The 14,273-nt window shown below is 42.0% G+C and overlaps 1 protein-coding gene across 1 annotated transcript in view; it reads right to left on the bottom strand.

The window, feature by feature from the left end:
- Positions 1-14,273, bottom strand: part of ptprn2 (protein tyrosine phosphatase receptor type N2) — a gene marked incomplete at both ends in the record, with an annotated part of 111,910 nt that overhangs the window by 10,890 nt on the left and 86,747 nt on the right. The window contains 5 exons of the mRNA XM_079181270.1: positions 431-508; positions 3,802-3,875; positions 4,535-4,682; positions 9,143-9,346; positions 11,584-11,799. Coding sequence (XP_079037396.1) covers positions 431-508; positions 3,802-3,875; positions 4,535-4,682; positions 9,143-9,346; positions 11,584-11,799 — 720 coding nt within the window. The remainder of the gene's footprint in view (positions 1-430; positions 509-3,801; positions 3,876-4,534; positions 4,683-9,142; positions 9,347-11,583; positions 11,800-14,273) is intronic.

Below are 14,273 nucleotides of genomic sequence, written 5' to 3'. Positions count from 1 at the left end.
GAGTGCCACTTTTGACGCACACTGAGAGAAGGAATATTCTTCTCATTCAGATAATTAGAAGACTCCCGAGGGTCCTAGAAATACCTTCAAAACGGCGGTAAGTGTTGTTAAACGACCTTCAGTTTTTTCTGAGAAAGACATTTTAGTACAGTTTAATGCTTAGCTGAGAGTTGAATATAATGGTAGCACATGACAGGCAGAAACTTAGGCTACATTCTACTTCATTTATCCCACTTTGAGAAATCCCACCAATGCTTTAAAAGCAAAGAAATTGTAATCTAGACACTCTTGGACCAAGAAAAAGACATCAGAGTCACAAGGGAATTGGTAAATCACACAAAACCATCTCTGTTGTGGTTCTTACAAACCCTCATCTCCACATAGACATAACGGTAAAAGCTGAAAAACCCACATGAATGGAGATGATTACCTGCCAGAAGTCTGCCACGGTGGAAAGAAGTGGGCCCTGCGAGGAGATGTAAGTCGGGTTGCGAGGGTCATGGTCCATCTGGGAGAGAGGGAGCAGAGTGTGAGACAGTGTTTGGGTGGGGACTGGCGGATGAAAACATAGTCTGGGTGAAAGACTTCCATCAGAGCCTCCATCTGGATGGAGGCATGAGAGCAGAAAACATTTGCTGCTGCAGACTTACTTCTCTTCCATTCATTGATTCACTCTCTCTGAACTACGTCATTCTTGTCACTTCCCTCATATTCTCAAGATCTGACTATTTCCAATGGGTCTGATTGTACTAAAGTGGAATATAAAGAGAACTACACACTGTTTCTGGTGAACATCATAGTCCTACGCTGGATAAGCTTTAATTAAACATATGGAAGGTTGATCTTATCTTATTTCTTTAAACGTCATGTTTGCATAAAGACTTTTAATCCAATTAATGCTTTCAACCCTTCCAACCCTTTGAATATTTAAAGTAAACACTTTCATTTTGTATCACCTTCAATAGCGTTATTATCTCATCATTCAGGGATGCTTTTTACTTCTGCTTTAGTTAAGTCATGTACCGCCTTCTCTACAAGGTCCTCATACCAATGACCTCATGAAATGGCTTTCAGATCTCGATTTCTGTCATGCTTTGACGTGCTCCTGCATGAAACATGATGTAGTGGTGGGACTTTAAAGCCTGCAGGCTGTTGATGTGAGGCGGCCGGGTGTTCAGGTGGGGCATAATGACATGGGGGACTTGATTTGAGGGATGTGATTGAGACTTGATTGAGTAGGTGTTGGCTGGGTTGCCCCCTAAAATCAATGATGTTTTTATGCACACCCTCGAGTGCAAGATGCATCAGTGGAAAGATGTTGACACATTTCGCAGGAAAAGAAATGAGTTGGTGCATATCAATGCATTGTTGATGTATAGCTGGCATTATAATGATAGAAGACACACCCTAACAGTGCTGCATTTCTGTAAGTATAGGGATGCATTTCATATTATTTATGGTAGACTGTCTTGTATGAGTAAAATGCAGTGAGAAAGACACTTTTTCTGAACAATTTATGAAGGACAATGAACATGGGCTCAGAAGTTAAACATGTAGCTTTTCATTTAATTTATTTGGGTTTCTCTTTGACTCATCTGTCAAGCTCATAGACCTCGACATTCACCCTTAAAAGGAAAATAATTATGGAACTTCATGGCTTTAATATTAGCACAGCGACTTCCTCTCCTCTTGTTTAATAACCTCAACAGAATTAATTCCCAATGCTCTAAATTGGCTGATGAAACCAAACATGCAACTTTGGTCCACATGTTTTAAATCAAATGCATTTCTTGTCTGTTGATGTCTTCATGTCTGTTTGTAATTTCGTTTCATTATGGTGGATTAAAATGTCAAATTGATTTCTGTTTTAGATTTACTACCGAGCTGTGACTTGATTACAAGTCGGGCTCAGTAGAAGCAGACTATTGTTGTTGTTCTGAAAGAGTTCATTTTAATGAGTGGGTGAATATCTGTATCTGTAAATTGTATCATTTTGGAACATTTAGCAGTGAAACGCTGAAAATAATGCAGATTCCCCCAGGTACAGATTTGATCATCTATGTTTCTTCATTATTTATAGATATATAGTGAAAATATTCTTTCAATACACCTACAAAATTCTGTCTGAAATGTGACAATTTGACCGCCTTTCTATGAAAGAAATGTCACAAAAGGACACATAAATGCAGGAAACATTATGTTCATTACCCACTGTTCTACTTCAATTAATTATAAACGTGATGTTCAATTTTCTCTTCATGCTTTCTGGTTTAAAATGAAATGGCGGTGCCGAATGCTAGTGCTACCACTCCGTTAGCCAATCTCAAGGACACAGACAGGCTGTAGCTGTGTGTTGACATCCCCGCATGAATACTAAAGCGCAAACATGAAAGAGTAGTCGTGGGCTTCAGCTGTCCTCCCAATGCCATTGTGGAAAGAAGATAGGCTACAACAGAAAGGCAAAGAAGTGCTCTTTGGTTTGAAGTAAAATAGCCTGCACTTAAATAGCTCGCACAAATATCTCTACTTTCGACGCCTTGCTGTAGCGCCTTGATCCCGTGTTTATGTAAGATAGAGAGCTGGATTTAAGGTCTTCCAAGAAAGCATGGAGAACAGGTGGGAAATGGAAAAGCCACAGCGTTTGACTTTCTAAAAAAAGCCAGACAAGACAAAGCCAACCAGGCTTTGACCACATTTTGTGCTGCTGCACATTCCTTCGATTCATTCCTCCAGCTAATGATGCTTTACATCTGGCAGCGCTCGCATCATTTGTGGTCAAGCATTAACCATTATCCAAGCTTTCTCCTGTGTGTGTGTGTGTGTGTGTCACCCTCTGCTTTACATGGAGCTCGGATCGCTCCTTCCATTTGCCTCTCTGACCCCTGATTCCCAGAAAGAAGCGACAGATTATTTACTCGTAGGCCACTGCCCCTACAGCTAATGAGGAGGAAGAAGCCGCATTGACAGACATAATTATCACAGTTTTGCTGGGCTCAGCCAGGGGTCCCTTTTGTGGTGTAATTACTGTCCTTTCATCCACACACCACTGCATCCGCCATTACTTCACCCATCTTCGACGTCCGTTTGTCTTTAGCACCAAAAACAGTCCAGGATAACTTTGCTTTGTAGCCTTTTTCATAATCCACCAATCAGATTTTTTGCCAACTTCTTCCCCTGATTGATTAACTTTACTCTAATATTATTCTATACATTGGCAAATGTCGCACTGTTTAAATAAGCTAAAAACCTCCATGAATATGCCATTAGAGAAAATGTAGGAATAAATGTTTGTTCTTGAGGAGTAATAGGCTTTTAGTGCAGCTGTGTGCCCCCCCCTCCTCTATCTCCTCAGACATTTTGGCACTGTATTTGAAATGCATAGTTTCCTGTTCCCTTTGATGGAATCCTTTTTCAGCAGCCTCAGGGGAAATCATGACTGGCAATCATTTTTTTTGGGGGGGGGGGGGGGGTCTTAGCCCTCACCAACACTGAGGTCTTTCTGGATTTGTACATTTATTTCGTCAAAAATAATGTATGATTCTTCATAGTGGGGATGAAAAAAAGGGGCTTCTCCGGGGAGCGGCCATTTTGAAAGCGGTGAAAGCGGTGTGATTCAACAAGACACACGAATCCACTGAGGCTCCGTGTAAGGAGAAGAAAGTCTAAAAAAAGATCGATGCACTTGGATCGATGACGAGTCCTTTGAAACTTAAAATCCAACCACAACAGGTGCTTCTGGTCCAAAAGCAGACAACAGACATCACCCACAACATAGAGCTATAATGATTAAACAATACTCACTATTGGACTGGCATTGATGTAATCTGAGTGGCTGTGGTTATTCTCCGCTTTCAAGGTGATTCTGGAATGATCATCTGTAACGGAGACGCATAATTCATCAACATACCTTTCTACTGTGCTTCCTCCCCTCCCCACACAATAACAGCAGAATGTTGAGCAGGAACAGAGGAACATGTAAGTAAAAAGGCTGCAGATTCTACAATTTCACCAGGCTTTCATCATACGCACACACACACACACACACACACACACACACACACACACACACACACACACACACTGTTCTAAAGGCTTGACTTGCTTCACCTTCAATAAGGAATGTTCTGAATGAAATAAAGAAAATCCTCTTTTTCTTAAACAAGTGAAACTGTTTACAGATTCAGATAATCTGTTTCCAGTCAATTTACATCCACCTCTGTAGTCTTCTTTAGGCCCCCCGGAAAACTTGGACTCAAACGTTTTTTCTTAAATTCAGAAATTAAAGTCTGAAAGACATCTTTTGCTATGATACAAAATCTGTATAACAGTCAAAAAGCTTTCTGTTCTCAATGCAGCTTTTGCAGTTGAATTCACAATAATAATCTGCAGTTAGTTTTGAAACGATCGGTCTACATTTCATACAGAATGTATCATTTCCCCTAGCTAGCTAGACTAAGCTAATACTAATGCTAAAATCGCCCGATTAGTTGAAAAAAAATCCCCCAAAACTGAATGGACATCTGAAAGGACTCACATACGACCACGGTGTCTGAGCGGTTCTTCTTGGAGTTCTGCTCGCCCTGCCCCACGCTGCAGGCGCTGGGCTCTGCCTGGTAGGAGCACAGCGCCTCCCACTCACGCTCCAGACGGTTCTTGTTCTTCAAGTGGTCCTCCATGTATGACTAGAGGAGAACAGAAACCACCTTAGCCAACGTTGCAAATAATAAGCCAGAACCCTGCGAAAGACAACTGCATTCATCTCAAGATGTGGGCACATTTGGTTTAATATAGAGACACAATTCATCTTCACCATTATAAAGCTGGTTTGAGATACCTTGTTGTTATTTTTTCACTTCATTTTCTTCACCACGAGCTATCCAATATATAAACTGGAGCAAAAACACTAAACCCCTGACAACAGCATCTCTCCATTAACGCTCTGATCAGGTGTCATGGAGCATTATTTTGTTCTACGCTGCTGCACAGCGTAACAACTGGGTGAGGAGGAGGCTGCTGAAGATCGAGGTGGGGAAGGTGTGCTAATGTTTATGTCTTTGTGCATGTGTGTTTGACCGAGAGGAGAAAGAAATCACGCACAATTAAGACTCCTGAAAGGTTTGTCTGCATTGGAAATACTTCAGGGGTGTTTCAATCACGTCTCTTACTGCTTGCACAGACACTGATAAGATTGTCTGCATTTAAGCCTTTGCTTGGAGAAGACAAAATTGAATTCGCCAGAGAGACAAAGATGGAAAAAGAGAGGGGGGAAGGGTAGAAGTCTGTGTGTGTGTGTGTGTGTGTGTGTTCTCCCAAACCAGGGCAAGTAGGGAGCTTAGAGGCTGTAGCTGGCAAGACGATCTTTTGTAGCGCAGCGCCATGTTTCGCTTTCTCTCCTGTATCATGGCTCCCCTCCCAATGGGGTTAAATGCTTTAGTCCGCTATTGTGTGAGGCAGAAGATTACAGACTCATAAACTGATGTCAGGGATCAGCCGGCTAATACAATGAAAGCGATACCCAGATGTGCTGGGGTTTATATCCCATATTAAAGGCAGCATAGGTAGGCTGAGCAGAGAGGTAACACTCCATTGTTACATCCAACTTATTCACTCCTGTCTGTCAAAAGGGTAATCCAGCTCTTTGCAGAATATATACAATTCCTACATTAGATGATAATCACAAATAAGCTTGTCCAACACATAATAGGCAATCACCCTGTGATGGCTCATGAATTCAGACATCTCCCGCTTGCACGCAGAGGATATTAGGCGACTTATAAGAACATTACAAATCCTACAGACAATGGAAATCAAAGTTAATTGTTCGATGGGGTACCAAAGGTGCCGCTCAGGTCTTAAAGGCCGCGCTGAGGAGAGTAAAAGCAACTCCTGTGATTAATGCAGCTGCATAATGAGAGAACACAACACCACAATGTGTGCCGCCTGAGCCCATTAATGACATGAAGTGACATTTCTGAAATATTACCGTCGATTTCTGTTTTTGTACTTTGAACCATGCCTGAACTTTTAATTTCTATGCATGCAAAAAAAAACCAATTATGAAAAAGAAATCTCGTTAATGTCAACTCTAATAGCAGCAAACACACATATATATTTGCATGTGTGTTGGTGTGCATCGCCTACGCAAACAGACAGTGCTGTCTTCCCAGGAAAATGACAGCATGCCATTATGGCCACTTGACAGAGCCTGTCACCACTATGCTCTTGTCACCCTCTACAAGTACTCTCTGCTTGCCAGCCTGACAGCATCCCACCTCCCCTACCAATATTACATCTCCATGTACTTGATAAATCCACTCTGAATTGCCTCCCATTCTATTCAAACGATGCCCTGAATCGATTGCATTCCAAATTCATATTTTCGCTGCTTAATGCAATGCAGCCAGCAGGCCCTTATCAAGCCCTCCCGTTCCTAGGGGGAGGCAGTGGACCATGGCGTATTCCAGAGACAGGGTAACGAAGGTTTAGTGAATGGGGGGATTATGTCTGCCAATCAGAGGGTTGGGATGGGAGGCCTGGGTGTCAGGGAAACAATGTCTAATCCTTCCTAAGCAGTCTCCTCGGCAGCAGAGGGTGCTGGGTGAAATCAGGATGAAGGGACAACCAGGGGAGCCAGACACAACAGGTAAAACACTACCGTCAAGCTCCGCTGTCAAATTAAAAGGAACAACACTGGTAACAGTTTGAACAGGGAGCTTTATGATATGATAAACAGCGGCGAGAGGTGGAAAAAGAAGGTGTTAACATGTACGCTTTTGTGTGCTAGCTAATAACAAGCTAAATGAAAAGAACACATTGTTTTGACTTAAATAGAAATTTGTTCTTTTGCTCATAATCTAAATCTAAAATTGTGAGGAAAAGCCACTGGGGGCAGAACATGTTGCGTGGGTCAGTGGCTGTTTTCCTATGCCTTAGTCTGTTTTACTTCAGAGCACACAATTCATAGGTATATGTATTCCAGTATAGGGAAGTTGGATGGACAGTTTGCTCAAAATGCTTGTGAGGAAAAACAGCTTTTACAGTGGACTTCTACATGGACGGCTTCTAAGTGCTGTCCATGGTGCTGAAGAGATTGCAGCAATAAGCACAGAAACACAGCCACATACAGTAAGAAACTCTGTGTTACATCCGGTAGTCATTTTTTAGAGGTTTTTAATCATTAAGTAGGTAACGTTGTAGCGCCGCGCAAGCAGCTTAACAGAGAGAAGATAGAAGATGTACGATAGCAGAGGTGTGTCAGGGGACTCAGCACACAGAGGCATCCAATTTCACTTCTGAAGTCGAAAAGTCGTTATGCAAGACTTTTCAAAACTTGAGGGGGTTCGAACGATTGCGTGCAACATCGTAGTTCATAGTGGTTGTGTGTGTGTGTGTGTGTGTGTGTGTGTGTGTATGATCTGATCGGGCCTCACAATAAGGACCCCCAGCATTTGTGCTTTGGAAAGCTGGGTATTCATCATCCTTCTCCACACGGTGTGAGCTCCAAAGAGCGAGAGAGAGAGAGAGAGAGATGAGATGAGAAGAGAGGAGAGGAGAGCTGAGATGGGAAAATATAGGTCTGAGATCAGTGATAACAAGGCAATCTCACACATGGTTTCATGTGAGATGGCGGTGGAATTTTAAAGAAGAACCCCTATAGGACATCTCCATGTCAATCATGGCATGAAAGAGAATTAAAGGTCCCTGAGTGTTTAGCTTTCTACGTCGCACTGTCTGCATTGAAGAAACTATGGCTAATAATAACAGCTCCTAGAAATGATTCACAGTGTCTCTTTTGTTATTGTGGGGCTAAATGCTTTTCTATTGTCAATGTTTTCAAAAGGGGCTTCACAAACAAGCCTTGACGAGTGCAACAAAACCCATCTATTACCGCCAATACAAGGCATTACTCAGATTCACTCTCATTCATTATAGCCTACCAATATAAAAGCTAGACATGCAGTGTGATGAATGCTCCCTCCATTAATGGAAACACTGCAAGGCATCTATCCATCTCTTTTATCAAGCTTGTCTCAAATGAATGAAGCGAAAGTTGTGCAAAATTAAAACAATCCATTGTGTGTTTGTGGAAGCGTTGGCAACATTTTCCGACCGAAAACAAAACAAAACTAACAGAATTTCCAGAACATCCAAATGACAATCAGATGGATAACAATATTTTAGTTTTGTGCAGCTCTCATCAGTAAGAGAGACGGAGGGGGTAAAAGATGTAAATGACGAGAGACGTGGGGCGAAATGATAAAGAGAGAAAATGACACAGTTGAGGGAGGAAAAAGTTAGGGGAGAAAAAAATGAAGACAACAGAGCCGAGATAAAGCAAGAGGGAGAAAACAGCGGGAAGAGTGATGGGAGAAAAAACCCAAAGATAACAAGGTTTTGAAGGGAATGAGGTGAGAGGAATAAAAAAAGAGACACATCCAAATAGATAAACAGAGATATCAAGCTGTTGGTTTTCAGCACAGGCCCTATATATTCACAGACTGGGAGTTTTAAAAGCAGACTCTGATGTATACTCACATTAAACCTCTGAAAAGCCTATTCCTGTGACGCATCCCTGAAGACCCTTTCAGATGATCTCAAGTAACATTGACTCAACCCAACCAATTGAATTTAATATAGTTAATCATATAAAATAGCGTATCGTTACAATATTTTTGCATAAAATTGCAAATTGTCAATGTTTAGGTCGGTTCGGTCAGTAACATTATTTAATTGGTACTGCACTGCTTGGAGTACCAGAAGACGTTTGAACCATGTATTTTAGCTCAGTATTTCAACTTTTTTTTAATCTATTTTGTATTTTCAAATGTATTTATCAAATCCACAATCCATGTAACCCACGGCAGGATGATCTTGACCCATGATCTTGTACACAAGCCCAAACCTAATGTTTTCTTACCAAAAGCATTGGAATCACAAACTCCACTAAACTAAGTGCATAGTCAGTGACATGTGATGCTGTGGTTGTTTAGTTGTAACAACCAGATGCTAAGAGCCACAAAGCATCTCTGAGGGCCTGACAATAAAAAAAAAAACACACTTCAACCAACTTCCCTCCTCCCCACTTTTCCCACCACAAAAATCATTACTCACATTGTCTCTTGAGTAAAAGCAAGTTACTTACCAGTATCATGTGACCGGTGGAGATGTCCATGTTGGACGGCACTGGCTCTTCGCACCAGGAGGAGGTGCTGCTGCGGGTGGACGGGCTGGCTGCAGGGCCATCGCTGAACTGGGACGAGACACTGTTGAGCCTTGAGTGGCGCAGGGTCTCCGGCCGCTCGACGCGATCCGATGTGCGGATTGCCATACGCTGGCGACACAGCTCCTGGTAGTTAGAGGAGACAATGGTGAAACACTGCTCTTCAAAAAATGCAGTTTCTTTATCTTCTTTTCATGAACACGACAATAGTTGTATGTAGGTTATGTGCTTATCCTCGCTCTTAGGGGCTGAGTTCTGTAAATGCACATTGTAAAATCCTGTATCTCGGCTGACTTGATCTGTCCTCACTTGCCTAGATTAATGGCTTATCCTCGTGGATTATGGAGCTTATACTAATTATGTCAAAAAAATACTTGGTTGAGGAACTCTACACGATTTACAGAATACATTCAGTATGTCCCACCTGGCTGCCACACAGCATCTGTCTTCGTTGTTAAAGAATGGATCTTTTAGTTTATGCACAGGTCAGGTCCTATAGAGCAAAAACTACTTCCTTAAAAAGAAGAATTGTGATTTTTGTTTTGCAAAGAAAGGATAATCTATCCATTAAGCAAATAGGAGTTCCACTGTGAATGTATATAACCACAGAGAACCAAAGGAGATAAAAAAAAAAAATGCATTGGCACAATTGTAAAGTATAATTTTCTATTGTGATTGATATCTCCAAATTTCTGAGGCTTGCTAAAATGCCCACTGCTAAAAAAGATTACACTTCTCCCAGTGACTCAGCTTTTCTCCCATCATGCCTCAGTGCAGAGACAGGGCATTGAAAATCCAAAGACTAAGCATTATAAACAAAATGAAAAAGAAAGAGAAAAAATGATATATTGGCAGATTTCTGCAATCTTATAAATGTGTTCACGAACAAACACAGTAAGAGTGGCGCACTTTGCCTGATTCCCTCCATAAGGTGTGGTCACACTTGGTTTTTCTATGTTAAATTCATAATCTCTAAACCCCATCCTGTTTGGTTTTCGGAGGCAAAGCCAGTCATCTCCACAGACATCATTTGCACACTCAGTTAATAACAGCGAGGGCAGAGCAGAGAAAATGCCTCGTGAAAGCACAAGCTATCTCATGATCTATCATAGTGATATTTCCCTCTGGAGCACAGGCCCCTCTAAGCCCTGGTCTTGGATCAGCTTTCCCGCCGTCAGACTTTAATGATTGGAACCATGAAGCGGTGCCCTGAGCCTTGGTCTTGGGGCAATATCCAGGTCCACCTCATAATTCATCCCACTTCTCAACATCTCTGCAAAGCGCCGTGCTGTACCGGAGTCGAGAAATCGTCCCAGGAGCAGGCAGAGAGATGCAGTTAGCACCAAAGAGGGCCAGAGGACAGACACATGGAGCCCAGAGAGGAGCACCAGCAGAGGGAATACAGCTTCCCCTGTTTCCCCCCCTCTTTCAGACTACTAATAAGAACAAAAACAGGCCAAGAGGAAACAACGTCTCCAGTATGCGCTGTCATCTAACAATATCTCTCTCCCACAGCACACTAACACACAACCATCTGTCAAACATTGAGAACACACCCACATGACAGAGCAGTTATTCCATCTCTAAAGGTATATTGAGAAAAAACAGGTACCATAAAGAAACCTACAATTTGGACAGACGCTAAGCTTGATTAAAAAAAAGAAATATATTTTTAACATCTGAAAAAGGCATATATATATATATATATATATATATACTTTTTTCTTTTGCTTATCTGTGGCCATCTTTATAACACTATTACATCTCCCATTTTGGATGGAGAGAGCAGACCTGTGAAAACCTGATTAAATATTGAAAATGTTAACGCGACATGCAGATAAATATGTTCTGAGTGCCATGCTGGGCACAGCTGAGCCCCAGCGCTGAAAATCAATACAGCCCAGGCTGTCCACGGCCCTGGAGGAACAGAGGGAATAGGTCACAGTGGCTGCCGTTCCTCTGTCTCTCTCTCTCAATCTCACTCTCTCTTACACACACACACACACACACACACACACACTTCTCAGGCCCGGTTGAGTGTTGAATAACTGGATGGAGCGAATACCTATTGGTGCAATAAGTCAAAAATCCAACAAATAAAGAACATAAAAATAATGTAAATGAACATAAAAAGGTGAGTTGTGATGTACAACTACCGCACTGAACGATAAAAAAGCACTTAAAAATGTCATAAAAGCAGGTAGACGAGAATCATTCAAACATCTACACACATTAACAAACACTCTCACAAACCAATCAGAAAATGTACCCTACTCGAACAGAGTGTGTGTTCTTCCAATGGCAGAGCGCATGGCTAAGTGTACTAGAAGCTGATTGGCTCACAGCGAGGGGGCTGGTCTCACCTGATAGGTTGCAGTGGCATCAGTACTGGTGTCAGTCCCCAGGCTGGCCAGCTTTTCCTTCATGTGGAGGTGGGAGCGCTGGCGCACGCAGAAGAAGGTGGTGGACACCGCCAGCGCCACCAGGATGAAGAGCATGCAGAGGACGGAGAGCAGCAGGAACTGGCCCGACTCCACCCTGGTCTCCTTCACCACCGGGATCTGGGTCAGGCTGCCCCTCTGGAGGACACACACAAACAGAGAGAGAACACACTGTCAAGAGCAGTAAAGGATGACACACCGTCTGATTGATGTAGTCTTTTCTTGATCTACAGCAGGTCTGTAGTGCTTCACCTTTCAGCTGAAGGCTTATCTCGACTTTTCCGTGGAAAAATGTGGACGCAACAATGTTTCCTTACCTACCTCCACTTCCTCTCCCGCTCTTTCCTCCCCCCCCCCCCCCGACCACTGTCTGACCGGCCCCACTCATTAGCCAGCTCTAACACTGGCCTTATATTCAGACTGAGTCAACCCCTATTACCAGCCCCAGTCCAGTGCTGCCTCCAACCTATGCACCAATATAGATATTTACAACCCCATTTAGTGCTGGCATGGGGTGGGCTGGCACTGTGCAGCTACAGGAGGTGGGGATACTAAGAGCTTGTGCTTAATTAGCTCCTCTGGTCCTGAGTTTGGATGGATTAGGCCCTGGCCCAAGCCGCACAGCTAATGGCTACCAGGACCGGAGAGACACAGGCTGCCCAGACTGGACCTTCATACATCCACCACCAGTTGAATAGAAAAAGGCTTTTGAAATATTCACACCCACACTGCATGTTAATTCAAACAGGAAGGAGTAGGCTTTGTCTCACTGTGGCAGACTTGTTTTTAACGGGCTGCAATATTCTCTGAGAGATTTTTATCAGCGTAGGTTAAAGAAGTGGCCTATGTGTTGATAATTGGTCCACTCATGGCCATTTACTGTAATGATAAATTCCCTGTGGGCCCCACTGCAGAATATTTTGAGAGCATAACAGCGATAATTAGGAGCATTAATCTGGAAGGATAATTAATGATACCTAAAATGTAGCTACTGTTCAAGATTTTCTTTGCTGATTGCATAAACTACAGACATTGTGCCAAGTTAGTTTTGTATTTAACCCTCAAAAACAGAACGATGCTATTTTCACAGCATATTTATATTCACATAAATCGTCCTCACTGTCCTCTATGACTAACACAAAACCATGGGGTTTCTGTAAAAGCCAGTTCTCCACTGTTTCTGATCTATTTTTATCAGCTGCATACATGTCAATAGCTATACATCTGCAAAAGGGCAATATCAATAACAGAGAACCAACATCAGCAGGCTCCTAATTGTCTGCATGCAAGATTGAAAGATTGATGGGTGAAGTGAATCAAATTTACAATATGAAAAAGAAAAATGGCAGAGCTCTGACATTTAGCCCGAGGGGTCTAATGGGCCGGCTGAAGGATGGCTACTTCTTGTTATACCATTTTCAAAACAAGACACTTCAGCTCACACCAGTAACATGGTTTGACCTTGTGGCTCGTAATTGCCAATGTTTTAGCGGATGTTGCGGCTGCCAAGGTCTTTTCGATTACCGTGTTGGGCCTGACGACATTCGCTGTTGATTGCAATTGCTGTGGTTCGAGCATGTAGTTTTAATCAAGCATTAAGAGGTTAGACAACAACTGAGAGGTCTGAAGAGGCTCATGTATGGGAACAGAGGGGAGGCATGGCCTCAATCCAATGACTTGTCCGTGTTGTTCAGTGATCAAATGAATATATAGTCAATTTCCATGAGTACTTGTTGAGAATGCAAACCTTTCAGGCAGTATCCTCTCTCAAATAACCACACCAATAGAAGACTGAATATAAAGCACCTTAAAAACCCTCATTAGACGTATTTAATATTCAACATTTTTTGCGCTGTAGACACAGAATGTCACATTGGAGTAGTCGTTAAAGACTGCTGACTCTGAAACCTAAGTGCCCCCTATAGACCTATTGGTTCAGCTCTCCCTGACAACTCCTCATCCCAAGCTATTCCCTTTAACTAAATTATTTTCTCTATTCTGTAGAAGAAGAAAAAAGTCTTATCGAGTTAATCGAGACGTGGCCCTCTACAATCTGTGGCTACTCTTACTGTTTAAGTAAACACCTTGAAATGAATAAAAATAAAAAAAGCATTTCCACTCTGACAGACTTGAAACGCACTGCAAGCATAAAAGAGTGTTTGAAGGCGGTAATCGTGTTAGAAGGAAACCAGAGGAGATACAGAAAGGGAGAGAGAAAGAGGAGGAGGAAAAAGGAGGAGATGTGAGGCGAAGAATTACCTTCATGGCCCTTTAGAGTTCTGGCCCTTTGCTTTTAAAAATACATATTTTTATGTATTTTTGTAATCATTTTTATTTTACTATAATTACAGTATGTCTTAAAACATAGATGTATCTATCTAAAATATTTAAAAACACAGAAACACTGAATAATATTAATATATAAAAATTACATTTAAAAAGAAAATCACACACATTGTTAAATCAAAGCTTACACAATATTTTAAACTGAAGGTTAGAGCATGATATATGCACTGAAATTTAAGATGGACATGAAATACTGCCATGAAATAAAGAATCAGATGTGTTTCCCTTGATGAATTATTTTCAAACACAGCACATTTATTTTTTAT

Source organism: Pholis gunnellus, assembly GCF_910591455.1.
Source record: "Pholis gunnellus genome assembly, chromosome: 20".
NCBI classification, from domain to species: Eukaryota; Metazoa; Chordata; class Actinopteri; order Perciformes; family Pholidae; genus Pholis; species Pholis gunnellus.
The sequence above is the reverse complement of the archived record's forward strand: the minus strand, read 5'-3'. Positions and strand labels throughout refer to the sequence as shown.